Source organism: Stomoxys calcitrans, chromosome 4 (genome assembly GCF_963082655.1).
Source record: "Stomoxys calcitrans chromosome 4, idStoCalc2.1, whole genome shotgun sequence".
NCBI classification, from domain to species: domain Eukaryota; kingdom Metazoa; phylum Arthropoda; class Insecta; order Diptera; family Muscidae; genus Stomoxys; species Stomoxys calcitrans.
In genome coordinates this window covers 142,358,826-142,378,565 of record NC_081555.1, presented here as the reverse complement: position 1 = coordinate 142,378,565, position 19,740 = coordinate 142,358,826, and the positions used below count along the sequence as shown (strand labels likewise).

The window sequence follows — 19,740 nt, the reverse complement described above, 5'->3', positions numbered from 1 at the left end:
TTTTCAGGGGATTTTTCGAGTCGATGCAAATGTATTGATATGATAAGGTTCCAAAACTAATCAATGGCAAAACATCCTCCAGACAACCAAGAAAAAATTGAAATCTTATCTAAAATTTTTGTTTGTGGTTGGCAAAGAGAGCAAAGTTTATTGACATGCAAGATACTCAATGGAAGAGAATTCATAAAACCCTTTGAAGAGATTCGCAGAGCATCAATCTATGGAGAAATCATTGTTGGGAGAGAGTGGGTCGAATATGGATCAGCATTTAAAAAACAAGCTTTTGTGTTTTTGTGGTATAATTAATTCAAAAAAATGTATAATATTTATTGTATAAAAAAAAACTAAGCCATTATAAAAACTATTCGGAAATGTCGTTAAAATAATCTGGACGGATATACGAGTCATATATCGCTATGGGATACAATAAAACGATATGTATTTCTACCATATAAACGCCACAGTGTAAACACTGTCTTTAAATCTATCAATTCGAAGGCACTTTTGTGTTATTGTAGTAGTAGTAGTATAAATATGGTTTATGGATGATAAATAAAAATAAGATTGCATACAATTTGCTGCCTATGAATCATAAAAAAGAATAAAATACAGAGAAATATGGTGGACGGTAGGTAGGTATTTCACATGACACTCAACTGTCACTGAGATTCGAATAAAACATTTCGAAACTTAAAACTTAAACGAATAATAATCGAAGAAGAAAAATATAAATCTGCTAATACATAAAGTGGAATGTATGGAAAAACATAAAACGAATCGAATATGTTCAATATATTAGCTTTGTGCAATAAGCCCTTGTGTCGTTGCTACTTATATATAACCATGCAGACTCCTTGAGGTGCTGTGATGATGACGATCGGCTTGATAGCCTGGCTCTTGCATTTCCATTTGCATTACCAAATTCTTTTGTTCGCCTCTTATTTCGTAAGCCTGGCGGGCCTCCCGATGGAAGATGAGAGCGGCCAAACCCAATAGAATAAAAGTGACCACGGCCAAGGCATAGGACCAGCCTAAAACATTAAATTTAGGATACATTAACCAATCGCGACGGTAGGCACAGCCGCCAAATACGCAAACGGCCAAGAACATGAAGACCGCTGCAAAAAAGAGAAAAGATTTAAAATTAACTTTGTTCATTTATTATAACCAAATGTGTGTTCAACTTACATGATATGGTTGTTCCCAGATAGGAGATGCGTACCAACAACCATTCGTATTGTAGCACAAATTTCAGAGGTAAACGAATGACAATCAATGCCAATATGATCAAAATAAAGAAAATTATTATAAAGGATAGAGTGACAAAAGCCTGCACTGACATCAACCAGCCGGGTAAAAGCCATTCGCGAATTACGTAGTACTCCTGGAAAAACAAGAGAAAAATAAAGAAATTAGTAATAAAACGTTTTTATACCCATCACCGTAGGATAGGGGGTATATTCAGTTAGTCATTCCGTTGGCAACACATCGAAATATCAATTTTCGACCCTACAAAGTATATATATTTCGGATCGTCGTAAAATTCTAAGACGATTTAACGATGACCGTGTGTCTGTCCATCTGTCCGTCTGTTAAAAATTGAGATATTGAGCGAAAATTTGGCACAAATACGTCTTTTTGATGCACGCTCGTTAAGTTCTTGAAAGGGCCAAATCTGACCATAATTGGAATATAGCTGCTATATAGACTGATTTTCCGATAAAGGGTCTAATGCCCATAGAAACTTTGATTTTCATCCGATTTTGCTGAAATTTGAAATAGTGGGTTATTTTAAGCCTCCCGATATCAGAAATGTGGTTCAATTCGGTCTATATTTAGCTATAGCTGTCATATAGACCGATCTCCCGATGAAGGGTCTGAAGGCTTTATTTATTACCCGATTTCGCTGAAATTTAAAACTGTGGGTTATTTTAAGCCTCCCGACATCTGACGTAAATGTGATTCAGATCGGACTATATTTAGATATAGCTGTCATATAGAACGATCTCCCGATGAAAGGTCTGAAGGCCATAAAGCTTTATTTATTACCCGTTTTCGCTGAAATTTAAAACAGTGGGTTATTTTAAGCCTCCCGACATCTGACGCAAATGTGATTCAGATCAGACTATATTTAGATATAGCTGCCATATAGACCAATCGGCCGATAAAGGGTCTGAAGCCCATAAAAACTTTATTTTTTTTAACCGATTACGCTGAAATTTGAAATAGTGCGCAGTTTTAAGCCTCTCAACATCCGACCCAAATATGGTTCAGATCGGACTATATTTAGATATAGCTGCCATATAGACCAATCGGCCGATAAGGGGTCTGAAGCCAATAAAAGCTTTATTTATACCCGACTTCCCTGAAATTTGAAACAGTGAGTAGGTTTAGACCTCCCAACATCCTAACTAAATATGGTTCAGACCGGACTATATTTAGATATAGCCGCCATATAAACCGATCTGCAGATAAGGGGACTGAAGCCAATAAAAGCTTTATTTATTATCCGATTTCGCTGAAATTTTAAAAAGTTTTTCTGAACCTCACGATATCCGACCTTAATATGGTTCAGATCAGAGTTATAATTGGATATATCTGCCAAAAAGACCAATATTTTGTTCTACAAAATTGAAAAGTGACATATATGCCTACGGGATAGCAGTGTGCACCGCACAAGCTGGAACTTTGAGGTCCGATCTGTGTAGTGTTCTTTGCTGTGAGTTACGGGGCGCGTCCACAGGTTGCGGATAGTGAAATGCTCCATACGGAGTAGCTGCAACGGCAGTCGCGGACAATAAGTGGTATCGATCGAGTAGATTGGTCTGGAAGGAAACATAGGCTATATAATTTTTTTGGTATCGGAAGGAGGCGGACCCTCCCCCTAACTCACAAAGTACTACCCAAAAATAAAAGTGAACCGATCGGGACAATATGTGACTCAAATAAAAGGTATTCAGGAGTAGAACACGAATTTCATATTAAAAATTGGGTCCAAGTAACTAGGGGGCCGCCCAAAACCCCCTAAAATATGTTTTTTGGACGATCATGACAAAAAGAGCGTCAAATGAAAGGTATTCGGGAGTAGATTGCTAATATGTTCAGGAAGGAGAAAAAGGCTTCATAATTTGTTGATTTCGGAAGGGGCGGACCCTCCCCCGTTACCCAAAAACACCACCTAAATGAATCGATCGGGACAATATGGGATTCAAATGAAAGGTATTGGAAAATGGAATACGAATATGGTATTAAAATTTGTGTCTAATACGCATCGAGCCACCACAAACCCAAAATTCCCCCAAACAGACATATTGGACGTTCATGAGCCTCAAATTAAAGGTATTTGGGAGTTGATTACGAATCTGGCATACAAAATCAGATCGAAGTATAGGGGGTCACCATACCCCCCAAAAAACGTCTTAAATGGGCATATGACCCATTATGACTATATGGGACTGTTTTTTTTTTGTCTGTGTAAGTTTGTCTGGAAGGAAACATAGACTATATAATTTTAAGAAATAGGATGGGGGCGGTCCCTCCCCTTTCCCCAACAACGCCATCCAAAACCAAAAGTGGACCGATAGACACAATATGGGTATCAAATGAACGGTATTGGAGATTAGAAAACAAAAATCGTATTACCAGTGGGCCTGCCCAACTCAAAAATTCCTCTAAACAGATATATTCGACGTTCATGTCAATATGGGCCTCAAATGAAAAGTACTCGACAGTAGGCTACAAATATGGCATAAAAAATAGGTCCAAGTAGTAGAAGGTCGCCCCACCCCCAAGTACCCCCAAATGGGCATATTAGTCGACCATGTCTATATGGGACTCAACTGAAAGGTATTGGGGAGTAGATTAAGAATATGACATTAAAATTTGTGATCAAGTCTAGGTGGCGCTTTTACTTCCAAAAATAAGTCAAATAGGTTGATTGACCCATTATGACAATATGGGAGTCAAATGAAAGGTATTTGAGAATAGAAAACGATTTTGATATCAAATTTTTGGAGCCAAGTGTTTGGGGGTACGCCCTAAAGCACCGCCTAAACTGAACTTCATTTCCGATTATGGCAATATGGAGCTCAAATCAGTGGTATTTGGGAGTAAAGAACGAATTTGATATCGATTTTCAGGGCAAAGTGCCGGTGGCCACCCCAGCCCCAAAACACCCTCCTAACAGTTCATATTTACTGACCATGGCAATATGAGGCTCACATTGAATGGATTTGGGAGTGCACCACGAATTTGATATCCATATTTCAGTCGAAATGTCTGAGTGCCATCCCTCCCATAAATAGAGGAGGTGTAGCAGCTCGCCAGACATTTCCTTTGTATCCCCTCATCTTCTGACTGACGTATCCTGGCAAGCCGTCATCTCTTTTGAGTCAGACCAGTTCCCCATTATTCTCACCATCGACCAACCTCTCGACTTCATAACCTCTGAGCGCCGGACGTTTATCAATCAGAAGAAGGCCGATTGGGCTGGCTTCAGAGAGTACGCCAATCACCGCTTCAGTGAACTGACACCCCCCTCGGATGTGCCAGTTGCCAAGAGGAAATTCGGAGACATCATTAACGCAGCAGCCGCTTGCTTTATACCAGCTGATCGAATACTCCAACTGCGGCCCAATTTCCCGGCGCAGGCAGTGGTACTCGCGGATGAGCCTGATGGGATTCATTGTACGGACCCCACTAATCCCAGAATCAGCGAGCTGAATCTGGAAATAAACAGGGTAGTCAACAAACATAAGCGGAATTTTTGGCTGAAACACTTGGAGCAATGCAACTTAGGTACCAGTTTAGAAAGCTGTGGTTAACAGTAGACCACAGCTTCCTAAATCACTCTCGTGCCAGGACCTCAGTCACTTTTGGCGACGTAACTATTGTGCATCCCGAGAGTGACAGGACAAGGAGGAGAGCCAGTCGCCGTATCCGTGGTCTCCGTGCCGATGGACAAGCATCACAATTTACCGTGAGTGAAGTTACGAATGTCATCCGTGGCGCCAAGTTATCCAAGGGTTTGGACCCCAAGGGAATCTCTACACTGATGCTGAATAATCTGGTTTACCTGGTGTTGAGTACCTTAATACTGTCCTCAACATGTCTTTGAACACTCTTATAATTCCCGATTTCTAGAGAGTGGGCAGAGTGATCCCGCTACTGAAGCCTGAAAAGGACCCGAGATTGAGTCAGTCATACAGATCGATCTTCTTTTTCTCGTCAGTAGCCAAGACGCTTGAGCTATTACACCTCCCGATCCTCGTAGGAGAATTTCCATTTAAAGACTGCATAGAGGAGGCCACCGTAGCGCAGAGGTTAGCACGTCCACCTATGACGCTGAACGCCTGGGTGCAAATTCTGGCGAGATCATCAGAAAAAATTTTAGCGGTGGTTTTCCCCTCCTAATGCTGGCAACATTTGTGAGGTGTCGCACTGCGGCACGCTGTTCGGACTCGGCTATAAAAAAGAGGCCCCTTATCATCGAGCTTATACTTGAATCTGACTGCACTCATTGATATGTGAGAAGTTTGCCCCTGTTCCATAGAGGAATGTTCATGGGCAAAATTTGCATTTGAATTTGACTGCATAACACAATAACTACTTTGTACGCCATCACCGCAAACATTTGCCGTGGCTACAATCAGCCCAGGCCATGTGATAGGAGGGTCCTTGTGGGACTGGGCCTATCGAATTCATTCGACACGGTCAGTCATGCCAAATTATTGAGGACATCGCCAACACGTCCTTCCAGCCATGCCAGAAACGCTGGGTCGCGAATTATCTGTATGGTCGCCGGTCATTTGTGGAATTTAGGGATAAGAAGTCGAAACACCGTAGAGTGAAACAGGGAGTTCGCCAAGGTGGGGTGATATCTCCGGCACTGTTTAACCTCTTTCAATCCTCCATTCCACCCCCTCCAGACGGCATAGAAATCGTATCATATACGGACGATTGTACGATCATGGCATCAGGCCCCCCACCCATTGTTGACATCTGCGATAGGTTGAACGTATACCTCAACGAACTTGCTTCATATATCGCTGCGAGAAATCTGAAGATATCTGCCACCAAATCTTCAGCCACATTGTTCACTACAAATACGCTTGAGGTGAATACTAAACTGACTGTCAATCCCATGGCAGCAGGTTGTACGTACCGGATTGACCCGATGTAATTCCTCATCGGCAAGGGCTGCCGCCTCGGTGTACAATACACTGCTACAACAACAACAACTAAGCTGACTGTGATGGTCGATGGAGAAATGATTCCGACCATTAAGTGTCCCAAAATACTTGTCGTCATATTTGACAGCTCTTGAACATTGTCCCCACATGCCACAGAAATTTGCGATAAAGTCAAAAGTAGAAACAAGGTCCTCAAGTCACTCGCTGGCAGCACTTGGGGTGCAGACAAAGAAACCTTGTTGACCACGTACAAAGCAATTGGCCGGTCTGTGGTAAGTTATGCAGCGCCAGTGTGGTCTCGTCAATTTTGTGACACGCAGTGGAATAATATTCAGATCTGTCAGAATGCCGCCCTCCAAACTGCGACGGGCTGTCTCCTTAATTCCCATGTGGACCACCTACATCAGGAGACAAAGATCCTACCAGTGCGAAGATATAACTACATGCTGTCTAAGCAATACCTTTTGGGTTGTTATCGCAGAAGCCATCCAAGTCATCATCTTGTGGATAGATATCCACCGCCCAGAAGCCTTAAGGTATATCTACATGATCTAGAGCGTGAGGTTCAGCGCTACAAGAGAGAACCTCTAGATCAAGCGGCATATCAAGCGGGTCTGAACAACATTCACGCAGACACGGTAGCAGACGCGGTAATTGGCTTCCGGGTGAACGTAGTCCTTGGAGAACGACCTCCACCCATTGCACCCGAAGAAATCGACCTCCCCCGGCAAACCAGAGTAGTTCTGGCTCAATTACGTTCCGGCAGCCGCCTCAATTCCCACAGAGCTAGGATTGATGCCGACGTGCAAGATGTATGTCCCGATTGTAACCAGGGACCGCACGATACACGTCACCTGTTTAACTGCCCGGCCAGACCCACTCGACTCAGACCCAGATCCCTGTGGACGCACCCCATCTTAGTCGCGGAGTTCCTGGGTCTTGACACTCAACAGAATCAAGCAGACGAAAGATAGAACACAATAAACTGCTACAACAACAACAACTAGGGGTGCTGACAAAGAAACCTTGATGACCAAAGCAATTGGCCGGTCTGTGATAAGTTTTGCAGCGCCAATGTCGTCTCTGTGACAAGCAGTGAAATAATATTAAAATCTGTCAGAATGCCGCTCTTCGAACTGCGACGAGATGTCTCCTCAGTTCTCAGGTTGACCACCTCCATCAGGAGACAAAGATCCTATCCGTGCGAAGACATAATTACATGCTGTCTAAGCAATATCTTTTGAGCAGTTATCACAGAGACCATCCTTATCATCATTTTGTAGATAGGAATCCATCGCCCAGAAGCCTTAAGGTAGATCTACATGATCTAGAGCGCTACAAAAGAGAACCTCTAGATCAAGCGGCATATCAAGTGGGTCTAGACAATATTCATGCCGATGCGGTAAATAGCTACGGGGTGAATGTGGTCCTTGGAGATCGCCCGCCTCTCATGCACTTGAAGAAATTGACACAACAAACTGCTACAACAACAACATCATAAACCACAGCCAAGAGTTTGCAATACTTGGAGGTTATCCAGCAACCATTACATGTCTGTAATAAGAGTTAGGATACACGTCAACTCCAACAAAACCTAGTCAACTCATAATCAGATGGCTAAGTTATTACAGTGTTCTTAGAACTGGATAAACATTTCTAGACCAGATAGCCACATTGTAATAACAAAAAGATGTTTGGTTGGTATACATTTTTAGTCAGTTGGGTGAATCTTATTTTAATGAAATTTTTAAAAGAAATCGTATTTGAAATTTATTAGAAGCTTTGAGCTTTCCTTTAGCTTTTTAGGCAACGAAAAGCACCCATTTTAGCCTCGAAACAGTAGTATTATTCCCAATTGGGGGAATACATACGCAAGGACTATGACCCATATCCACTTTAAAGCATTGTATGTATGTGCCAACAACTTATGGTGGTAGTATTTATTATCACAAACTAATTTCATTCTAACAAAACTTCACATATACCCTCCCCTAAAATGAACTAACACTTCAGCTCTACTACTAGCCATTAGAAATAGAGAGACAAAACTACGTCACACTTTAACTTAATAAGTAAGGGGTGTATCTAAATTTCCTTTCCCAAATATATGTCATGTATGTTAGATATTAAGCTTCTCTTGGAATAATAAAAACCATTAATTAGGAATTTTAAAATCCTATTAATTAATGCCAACACACATATGTGTATCTCCATTAATGCACTATGTAAATAAGATGTGGCGAAAGGTTGGGTGTGTGAGAGATCAACTACTTACATGACTGAAGATATTATGACAACCGGTAAACTTGCGTGGAAATTGATAATTTGGATAGGTAAAATCTTTAAAACAATATTGCCACAAGCCCATATTCTTGAAACTGCTACGCGACTCCTCATACGATTCTATCCAATAGGGAGAACAAAAAGACATCATCATAAAAAAATAACCCACAAAGGTTATGATTGCACCAAAGACCACTCCATCTAGAAGAAAATAAAGCAAAGATTTAATAAAAACAAAGGAATTTTAATTGAATTCCATTATAAAGGCCATGATCTCCACATCTCTGTAAAGGTGTCAGTCTTCCATCAATTGTTTTGTTTTGCCTCTGTTGCTGTTCCAACAACAATTTCTCCAGACTTTTGACTCACGGCCCAGGCATTTGTTTATTTGGACTTACTTGTGGCTCTAGGATAATCATTCTTTTCAACTCCAGTATCTGTAGTGTCCGTGGACTGCTGCTTTCGAAAATTATGCATTTTTTTGTAAATAAGCTTTTATTTCTTGCTCTAATTTTATTTAAATAATTCTAAGCAGCAGAAAAGCGTCGTGAAATGTGGAATGAAAGAAAAAAACAACACCCTAAAACAACGTTGCACAAACATGGAGGAGTTTTAGTACTTTTTTGTTTTAAGACAATACAACGCTGTTTTCAAATGGTATGGTGAAATCAGTACTTCTCAAACTGTAGAGATTATCGTTAATTGAAAATTAAACTGTTAAGAATTGCAATTCAAAACATAAGGGAAATAAAAGATCTTTTTTTTTTATAAAAATGAGAAGCTATGATTTTTCTGAAAGATTTCAATTCTAAAATGAATTGCATTTAAGTTAAGTTGCGCAATATAACCACAACACATTCTAAAAATAAAATTTTAACAAAATTTTCAAACGTAATAAATTTTTGTCGAAATTTTCATTAGAAATAATATGCACAAAATCCGCTAATGAATATAATTTTGACAAAATTTTCATTCAAACTAAAATTTTGACACAAGTTCACCTATAGAACGATAAATATTGGGTTGCCCAAAATGTAATTGCGGATTTTTCATATAGTCGGCGTTGACAAATTTTTTCACAGCTTGTGACTCTGTAATTGCATTCTTTCTTTTGTCAGTTATCAGCTGTTACTTTTAGCTTGCTTTAGAATAAAAGTGTAAAAAAGTATACTTGATTAAAGTTCATTCTAAGTTTTATTAAAAATGCATTTACTTTCTTTTAAAAAATCCGAAATTACTTTTTGGGCAACCCAATATATAGGTTGGAGCGTCGGGTTAGTAACCCATCACCCGGAAAACTTAAAGAAAATGCTTTGAAAAAACGGATTCTCCCTATGTTAACGATTCCCGCAAACATTTTAGGGACCATGATTTGCGTATATGCACCTGGAATGTTTGCTCTCTTTTTATATAGAGGTCACAGTAAACGCATTTGGCTGTGGATTTTGGGTTAGTCGGAGACTGAAACACATTGTCTCTAGGATTACTGAGAGGATGAGAGGCTAGCTACAATCCGTATAAAGGCCAAATTCTTCAACATCAGCCTTATTTGCGCCCATGCCCCGACAGAAGACATTGACGAACAAAACAAGGATATTTTCTACGAGCGTCTAGAAAGAGAATATAACCGCTGTCCCGACCTTGACATAAAAATCGATCTGGGAGATTTTAATGCGAATATAGGTAAGGAAAACACGGAAGTCAGCAGCACCAGATTCTAACATCGAAGGAATTACACGGCCCCATAGTTGACACCCAATCAAAATACAAGAAACCATATAGATCATGTTGTGATAGATGGAGGCAATTCAACCAGGGCGAACATCGATTCGGATCATTACCTTGATATAGCAAAGGTTCGTACTCGTCTTAAAGCCAAAACAGAATGCGCGTTAAGCGCGTTGTGCTCCGTTTTCGAGTGTTGCGTTGGAAAATGCAACTTTGCAAACATAATCCACAAAAGCAACTCTACGTCTACAGAATGACGCTCGATTTCAGTCGCAATAGTTGAAATTTCTTTAACTTGCGCGTTTATATGTGGTATTTGTTTGCAGAGTTGCATTTTTCAACGCTACGCTTAAAAAAAGCACAACGCGCTGATCCTGTTTTGGCCTTTAGTGTGGAGAGAAACGTACGATCTGAGAAAGCTTGGAAAGCTGAAAACGCAACAGGTGGCAACGATACGCTCCACTCGGCTGACCCAATTGGTTGAAGAAAGCACTCCCTGTCTCGATAGCATAGCAGCGCAATGGCAAACCGTTGCCCACTCCATGGAAAGGATCGCAACATCTAGACTTGGGTACCAAAAGCCTCCCCAAAAACCCATGGTACGACCATTAGTGCCAAATATGGGAGCCATATCAGGTTAAAGACCGGTTCGGACCGTACTTGTCACAGTTGTTGAAAGTCATAATAAAACACTATATGCTCAATTTCAGCCAAATCGTACAAAAATTACGGCTTGTAAGAAGTCAAGAAGTCAAATCGGGAGATAGGTTTATATGGAAGCTGTATCAGGTTATAGACCGATTTGGACTGTATGTGCACAGTTTTTAAAAGTCATAACAGTACACAAAATTACGGTTTCCAGGGGCTCTAGAAGTTAAATCTGGAGATCGATTTATATGGAAGCTATATCTAAATCTAAACCGATATGGCCCATTTGCAATTTTCGATGACCTACATCAATAAGAAGTATCTGTGCAAAATTTCAAGCGGCTAGCTTTACGCGTTCGACTGCTATCGTGATTTCAACAGACGGGCTGACGGACGGAGAATGCTTGATCAACTCAGAACGTCGAGACGATTAGGAATATAGTACTTTATGGGGTCTTAGGTCAATATTTCGGGGTGTTACAAATGGAATGACTAGATGAGTATGTCCCCATCCTATGGGGTGGGTATAAAAATGAAAAATCGTATAGCAAAAACGTAACCTACATACATTTCTAAGAAGTTTCTCCGAAGAAACCATGTATCTTAAATAAAATCCTAGTCCGCGCCTCTGGACTTCAACATTTTTATACCCTGCACCAAAGGATGGGGATATACTGATTTCGTCATTCCGTTTGTAACCACTCTAAATAGGGGTCTTAGACAAACCCCTTGACATTTTAAGTCCATCTAGCCATGTCCGTCCATCTGTCCGATCGTCTGTCGAAAGCACTCTAACTTGCGAAGGAGAAAAGCTAGGCGGGTTGGGGTTGTAAATGTGCCATATCGGTCCATGTTTTGGTACAACCGATCTGGGATATTGATTCTAAAGCCTCTAGAGGGCGCAAATCTTATCCGCTTTGGCTGGAATTTAGCATGAGGTGTTTTGTGCTGACTTCCAACAACTGTACCAAATATGGTTGAAATCGGTTCATAACATGATATAGCTGCCATATAAACCTTGATTTTCTTATGCCTCTAGAGGGCGCAATTCTCATCCTATTTAACTAAAATTCTGCGTGAAATGTTTTGTTATGACTTCCAACAACTGTGCTAAGCATGGTTCAAGTCGCTACATAACCTGATATAACTGTCATATAAACCGATCTTGGTCCTTGATTTTCTTAGGCCTCTAGAGGGCGCAATTCTTATCAGATTTGGCTGAAATTTAGCATGAACTGTTTTGTATCAAGTATGGTTCAAATCGGCACATATCAAAAGGTAGTTTTCCTGGCAAATCAAGTATGGTTCAAATCGGCACATAACCTATGGATCAAATCGGTTCCTAACATGATATAGCCACTATATAAACCGATCTGGGATCTTGATTTCTTGAGGCTCTAGAGGGCGTAATTCTCATCCGATTTGGCTAAAATTTAGCATGAAGTGTTTTGTTATGGCTTCCAACAACTGTGCCAAGTATGGTTCTTAACCTGATATAACTGTCATATAAACCGATCTGGGATCTTGATTTTCTTAGGCCTCTAGAGGACGCAATTCTTATCCGATTTAGCCTAAATTTTGCATGAGCTGTTTTGTTATGACTTTCAATAACTGTCTCAAGTATGGTTCACATCGGCACATAACCTGATATAGCTGTCATATAAACCGATCAGGGACCTGATTTTCTTGGGCCTCTAGTGGGCGTAATTCTTATCCGATTTAGCTGAAATTTTCCATGAAGTGTTTTGTTATGACTTCCAATAGCTGTGCTTAGTATGGATCAAATCCACACATAACTTGATATAGATGTCATATAAACCGATCTGGGGCCTTGATTTTCTTAGGCCTCTAGAGGGCGTAATTCTTATCCGATTTGGCGGAAATTTTGCATGAAGTGTTTTGTTATGACTTCCAACAACTGCGCCAAGTATGGTTTAAATCAGTTCATAACATGATATAGCCGCCACATAAACCGATCTTGGATCTTGATTTCTTGAGCCACTAGAGGCCGTAATTATCATCCGATTTGGTTAAAATTTTGCATTAAGTGTTTTGTTATGATTTTCAATAACTGTGCCAAGTATGGTTTAAATGGACACATAACCTGACATAGCTGTCATATAAACCGATCTGGCGCCTTGATTTTCTTAGGCCTCTAGAGGGCGCAATTTTTATCCGATTTGGCTGAAATTTAGCATGAAGTGTTTTGTTATGACTTCCAACAAATGTGCAAAGTATATTTCAAATCGGCGCATAACCTGATATAGCTGCCATATAAAGCAATCTTGGATCTTGATTTTCTAGAGGGTGTAATTCTTATCCGATTTGGCAAAAATTTTGTAGAGATCAGACCAAAATTATATATATGGGAACTATATCTAAATCTGAGCCGATTTTGTTCAAAATTAATTGCGTTCGTCCTTGGACCAAAAAAGTGACTTGTGCTAAATTTTACGATAATCGAACAACAAATGCGAACTGTACCCTGACCACAAAAATATCAAATATCAAAAGAACAGAGAAAATTTTGAAGTTGAGAGGCCCAGATTAGGATTTTATGTTAGATAGATGGTTTCTTCGGTCAAACTTCTTAGAATTGTATGTAGATTACGTTTTTGCTATACGATTTGTTTCGACCCGGCCTACTGTACCAACTTTACTTGAATGATGAATGCATGAACACCCACCCATTCATTGGTGATGGGTATAAAAAGTTCAACAATTTATTATTAAAAAATTTAAAATTTTCTATAGAAAAAAGTTTGATATGCTCTAAAAATTACTTTTACATAATGTGCGAATTACCCACATACGTTTTTTTGGTAGTTGGTAGTCAAATACTGGTCAAACATCCCCCATCTCTGCTGCTGCTCATCTTTGATATTTTAAATCGCTGTCATCTTTTTTCAAACGTTCTAGCCGATTAAAAAAAAATGCTGCGAAGTCTAGGGAGGTGCTTCGCTGGCTGATGGTAAAGTTTTTAAATTCCTCAATGGTTGAATATTTGAAGACAAGTTTTTATTTCTTTATAATGTGATAGCAACTTTAATGTTTATTTATGAGGAACATATAATTTCGTTAGCATTGGCAAATGCAAGTCTCATCCGCAGTTCAATTTGAACTTTAAAATGCGACAGATCAAATCTTAAGAAGTACGGGTGAAGAGACAATTTGCATTTTATGATAGGCAATTACAATGTGATAAAAGCTAAGCCACAAAAAAAAAACCAAGAATAATTAAATTGCATAGCTATTATGGAATTTTCAAAACAAATCAAGGGTATTGTGTAAAAAAATACCCAGAGTGCACAAATGTGAATATCTATTTAACAGTTTACTGATCGTGTTGTATTATGGAGCAATTTGTACTCTCTTTACTGATCCTTCATTGTGCTTGTTCGCCGCGTACTACGTCTGCCATCCCTAAATCATTGCCTCTCACCATACCAGTTAGGGATGCCAACTATAGATTTAAATACGCCCAGCAAATGGTGTCATATATGAATCTAACGGTAAATCCCTGTGAAGATTTTTACGAATATGCCTGTGGCAATTGGAAGAACACTATCCCCGAAAGGCATAGCGAAAGCAAACGAGTCAATGTTTTGGATATTGGATTTGAATTAAATAAAATAATTGAAATTATACTCCAAAAGAAAGCCATAGTGCAACTTGTACCCGAATATGCTGAGGAGCTGAAATTGGCCAGAAAATTTTATGAAAATTGTCGGCAAACTCAGCTATACCCCATGCGTAAAACATCTAAACATTTGGAAATTCTGCAAAAAATTGGAGGATTTCCGGCTTGGGATGATAAATGGAATGCAGCCCAATTTAATTGGTTAACCATGAGTTCCCATATGAGTGAATTCGGCATAGAGACTTTGATAAAAGAAGACATTTTTTCCGAATATCCTTTCATGCCTTACTTTTTAATGCCCAGCTTTGGTTTCGACATCAAGCTGAGTTACGACAATCTTCACAATAAATCCTCAATGGCATATCTAACAAATCGACAATGCATGTATGAAATTTTAACACTATATGGCATTGGTGCAAATAAAAGTGAGATGGTCCTGGAAAAAATCTTTGACTTCCTAGCCGAAGTCCTTGTGGTTGTGAATGGTTTCAAAGAAGATGAGTATAGCTGTGAAAAACTCTCCGAAACCCTCAAGCCCTTTGAAGTGGATGCTATTATCCAGCAATGGTCTCAATATTTTGATATTGTCTGGCATGGAAAATTCCGAAATTTAACCGAAGACAACAGACCTTGTTTATATTTTTATAGAGAGCTTAATAAAATTGTTGCAAGACACCGGGATGCGGTGGCAAATTATTTATCATTGAAGTTCTTATATCACATGGATGCTCGCCTAAAGAATTCCAAGTTACAAGGAGATTATTGCACGTGGAGTGTGAGAAATGGAATGCGATTCCTTTTCGATAATATTTTCATGAAGGTGAGTAAATATTACAACTTAGAAGTATGGAGTATGCCAATCAATTAGTCAAGTCCTTCACTGAAGTTAGTGATAATCCATTCTGTAGAAAATAAGTAATAGGGTATCAAGTTCGGCCGGTGGAAAATATATCATAGTAGCTATATCGAAATGTGGTCCTATGTGGACCAAGATTGGTAAGGACATCGAGAGGTCAACAACAAGTCATTGTTTCAAATGTCGGCGAAATTGGCGAAATTAATAGAAGGATCAAGAAGTAGAAGGGCATTAAGTTCGGCACGGCCGAGGTGGTTGATACCCACACCCGACCGAACATAATGCCTTAAGGGCAAAAAAATTATTTTAATAAATGTCGAAATCTTATTTGTTAATGATATTCTAAGGATTTTCGCAGAGAAAAGGGTGAAGGTCGTTGTCTACGCGGATGACGTAGTCCTTATGGTGGGTAGCCAATTTCTCTCTACCATTACGTCGAAAACCAAAGAGTGAGTTGGTACTTTTCATCAGGGGGCATAAGTTGGATGTTTTTGGGTATGACATCCCTAGATGGGGTGGAGACGCTGCTCTCTTCGGAGGCTAGGTTGGGTTGAAAAGAGGGTGCGGGTATTAAAAAAGTCTTAGACAATACTAAAAAATGTCTAAGAAATTTTTTCTAAAAACAAAATTTCTAAGAAATTTTTCCTAAAAACAAAATTTCTATGAAATTTCCTATAAGGCAAAATTTTCATGAAATTTTCTCTAAAGACAAAATTTTCATAAAATTTTCTCCAAACACAAAATTCCCATGAAATTTTTTCCAAAGAAAAAATTTCCATGAAATTTTCTCTAAAAAAAAATTTTCATGAAGACAAAAACTCCATGAAATTTTCTCCAAAGGCAAAATCTCCATGAGGTTTTCTCTAAAGTCAAAATTGCTATGAAATTTTGCTAACGAACAAATCTTCATTACACGAACACATGATGCGTTGGGAAAAGTACAACTAATAGACAGGGTTGTCGAGCGTGATTAATGGGGTATTTTATATCATAGAGACTTTATCGAAATAAATATGATACAAATGCAACATATCAACGTACGGCCCTTGAAGCCATCACACCTAATATGATTGAAAAGTCTTCTAACCAAAGACAAAACGAATCGCATAGTGGTTTGTGTGTGTTGCGATCTCTGGCTTTCCTTTTCCATTTGCAAAGAAAATCTTCGATCATTGAGCTCGTCTCGAAAGAGAAACAAACCAAAAATTGGAAAAAAATGTTTCCCAAAGTATCATAACCTGATATAGCTGCCGTATAAACCGATCTCCCGATTAGACTTCTTGATCTTCTAGAGGGCGCAATTCTTATCCGATTTGGCTGAAAGTTGGAATGACTTCCAACAACCCGATTAGGCTTCTTGAGCTTCTAAAGGGCTTCTAAATGGGTTGATAACCTGATATTGCTGATATATAAACCGATCTCCTAATTTGACACTCTGAGCCACTAGAGGGCGCAATTTTTACTTGATTTCTCTGAAATTTTGGAGGTGGCATTTTTCTATACTTCTAACAGCCTTGACAAATACGGTCCATATCGGTTAATAACTTGATGTAGCTCATAGATGTATTGAAAAAGTTATTGAAAGAACTTGACAAATGTGATCCATGGTGGGGGGTATATAAGAATCGCCTGGCCGAACTTAGCCACCAAAGGATGGGGATATATTCATTTTATCATTCCGTTTGCAACACATAGAAGTATCCATTTCCGACCCTATAAAATTTTTGTATTCTTGATCGTCGTTAACATCTAAGACGATCTAGCCATGTCCGTCCGTCTTTCCGTCTGTCTGTTGAAATCGCGCTACAATCTTTAAAACTAGAGATATTGAGCTGAAACTTTGCACAGATTCTTTTTTGACCATAGGCAGGTTAAGTGCGAAGATGGGCTTTACCGGACTATATGTTGATATATCCCCCATATAGACCAATCCGCCGTTTTAGGGTCTTAGGCCCATCAAAGTCGCATTTATTATCCCATTTCGCCGAAATTTGGGACAGTGAGTTGTGTTAGACCCTTCAACATCCTTCTTCAATTTGGCCCAGATCGCTCAAGATTTGGATATAGCTACCATGTAGACCGATCTCTCGATTGAAGGTCTTGGGTCCATAAAAGGCGCATTTGTTGTCTGATTTCGCCGAAATTTTGGATAGTGAGTTGTGGTAGGTCACTCGACATTTTTCTTCAATTGGGCTCTGATCGGTCCATATTTGGATATAGCTACAGTATAGACGGATCCTGGATTTAAAGTCTTGGTAACATAAAAGACGCATTTATAATCCGATTTCGCTGAAATTTGAAACAGTGACTTATGTTAGGCTTTTGACATCCGTGTCGCACATGGTTCAGATCGACCAATATTTTGTTATACAAAATTGAAGAATGACTTGTACTTATCAGACCACTCAATGTCTGCCGAATTTGATGCAAATCGGACCATATTTTGATATAGCTGCTATGGGGGCATAAGTCGTGCATTTTTCACCGGACTATGACGAAAGGTGATTTACATATATACTCAAGGTGGTGGGTATCCAAAGTCGAATTTAACGCCTTTTTACTTGTCTTCCTTTTCTTTCCGTTTTAATCGAAATTTTTAGCTTTTCTTCAATAGGCAAACTGCCAAAGATGTTAAACGTATGGCGATAAGAATACAAAAGGAACTGAGACAATCTCTGCTCGAAGCAACATGGATGGATGCAAAAACTCGAAAGGCAGCCCTCCTTAAAGAATCATCTATGAAGCTGTATATTGGCAGATATGAAGATCAACTAACAAACCAAATATTTTTTAAAGAGTTGAAGAAATTAAAATTTTCCAATAACAGCTACGAGGTCAACAGGATAAACCTACTGCTATTCGAAAATCATATAAGACGACTGCATGGCCTCTACTCAGAGCAATTTAATAACCAAACAAAACCCTTGCAAATGATGTTGGGCATGGAGGTGAATGCCTTCTATTATCCCCTAGATAACAGCCTTCATATAGCTGCTGGTGTGCTACAACCTCCCACATATCATCCTGCTTGGCCTATCTCATTGAAATATGGTACTCTGGGCTATATCTTGGGCCATGAATTTAGCCATGGCTTTGATGTGCAGGGTGCCAATTATGATTATACCGGTCGAAATTCCTACTGGTGGTCGGAGGAGGCGTCTCAACAATTCGAAGCGCAAGCCCAATGTTTTGTGCAATCGTATGGCAATTATTGTGTACCGGAAATAAACCGTCGCATTAATGGCCTATTGACTTTGAATGAAAATATTGCTGATGCGGGCGGTTTAAACTTGGCTTTTAGGGCATATCGTCGTTTAGCAAATGAGCAGAGCAAAAAAGTTGGCAGCCCAAGGCAGGCACATGGCAAGCAGGAAACAATGCCTGGTCTGAATTTAACAGCGGAACAGTTATTTTTTGTGGGAGCTGCCCAGATATGGTGCTCCTCGTACCGAGAAATGGACTATTGGCAGGAACTAACGAACACTCACACCATAGAGAAATATCGTGTGTTGGGCTTGATGACAAATAGCAGAGATTTTGCAAATACCTACAATTGTCCAAATAAGAATGGTGATAAGTGTGAGGTTTGGTAAAGTGAGAGTAAAGACATCATAACTCATGGTCCAAAGTTTTATGCTTTTAATCATGCCTTTCCCAGACTAGTAATAAATCAAATGGAATTAAAGGGTGAGTTTTTAAGAGTTAAACTTTCTGTTGTGGCAGCACTGTTTGTCAATTGAGTCTTAACGACATCAGTGAAAATGAAAAGTGTTCAGTATACTCTGCCATTTCATCACACAACGACTACAAATCGTTAACATTTATGGTCATACTTCGTGCTCTGTAACGTATATCGATTTTTGAAATATTGTTTTCAGCGATGAGCCTCATTTATGTTGCATTTGGGGGGAAGAATAGCCACATTCGGTTCAAGAGTTATAGATGTATTCCGAATAAACTACAGTTCGGTGTGGTTTATGGGCTGGTGGCATCATCATTTAATTTTTTTGTATACCCTACACCACTACTGTGGTACAGGATATTATAACTTAGTGAATTAGTTTGTAACACCCAAAAGGAAGAGAGATAGACCCATTGATAAGTATACCGATCGAATCGGAATCATTTTCTGATTCGATTTAGCTATGTCCGTCTGTCTGTCTGTCCGTCTGTCCATGTTAATTTGTGTACAAACTACAGGTCGCAATTTCCATCTGATCCTCTTCAAATTTGGTATGGACATGTTTTTCGGCCTAGAGACAAAGCCTTGTGAAATTAGAAAAAATCGGTTCAGATTTGGATATATCTTCAATAAATATGTTCGTCAGATTTGCAGTAATAATGCAATAAAATAGTCATTTATTAACCGATTCTCTCAAAATTTGGCAGGAAGA

The 19,740-nt window shown here is 39.3% G+C and overlaps 2 protein-coding genes across 2 annotated transcripts; one reads left to right on the top strand and one right to left on the bottom strand.

Annotated features, from left to right (window-relative positions):
• Positions 1-325: 325 nt before the first annotated feature.
• LOC106095678 (uncharacterized) lies at positions 326-9,048 on the bottom strand. Its single transcript, XM_013262970.2, has 4 exons — positions 8,873-9,048; positions 8,467-8,675; positions 1,189-1,384; positions 326-1,118 (listed from the first exon to the last, which is right to left on the bottom strand). Exons 1-4 carry the CDS (start codon positions 8,949-8,951, stop codon positions 832-834), a joined length of 771 nt encoding a protein of 256 aa, XP_013118424.1. The 5' UTR covers positions 8,952-9,048; the 3' UTR covers positions 326-831.
• Positions 9,049-14,203: 5,155 nt separating this feature from the next.
• LOC106095643 (membrane metallo-endopeptidase-like 1) lies at positions 14,204-18,939 on the top strand. The gene is made up of 3 exons (XM_059367293.1): positions 14,204-15,310; positions 17,947-18,092; positions 18,174-18,939. The coding sequence occupies exons 1-3, from the start codon at positions 14,204-14,206 to the stop codon at positions 18,937-18,939; spliced, it is 2,019 nt and encodes a 672-aa protein (XP_059223276.1).
• Positions 18,940-19,740: the final 801 nt, after the last annotated feature.

What these genes read in the sequence shown, in the direction of transcription:
- LOC106095678 (XM_013262970.2), bottom strand. Translation starts at nt 8,951, where the DNA reads ATGCATAATTTTCGAAAGCAGCAGTCCACGGACACTACAGATACTGGA. An exon ending in TGATTATCCTAGAGCCACAA is followed by an intron (nt 8,676 to 8,872) that starts GTAAGTCCAAAT and finishes ATTTTCTTCTAG; the next exon opens with ATGGAGTGGTCTTTGGTGCA. An exon ending in TCTGGGAACAACCATATCAT is followed by an intron (nt 1,119 to 1,188) that starts GTAAGTTGAACA and finishes TCTTTTTTGCAG; the next exon opens with CGGTCTTCATGTTCTTGGCC.
- LOC106095643 (XM_059367293.1), top strand. Translation starts at nt 14,204, where the DNA reads ATGGAGCAATTTGTACTCTCTTTACTGATCCTTCATTGTGCTTGTTCG. An exon ending in TCGATAATATTTTCATGAAG is followed by an intron (nt 15,311 to 17,946) that starts GTGAGTAAATAT and finishes CGAAATTTTTAG; the next exon opens with CTTTTCTTCAATAGGCAAAC. An exon ending in AAAGAATCATCTATGAAGCT is followed by an intron (nt 18,093 to 18,173) that starts GTATATTGGCAG and finishes TTCCAATAACAG; the next exon opens with CTACGAGGTCAACAGGATAA.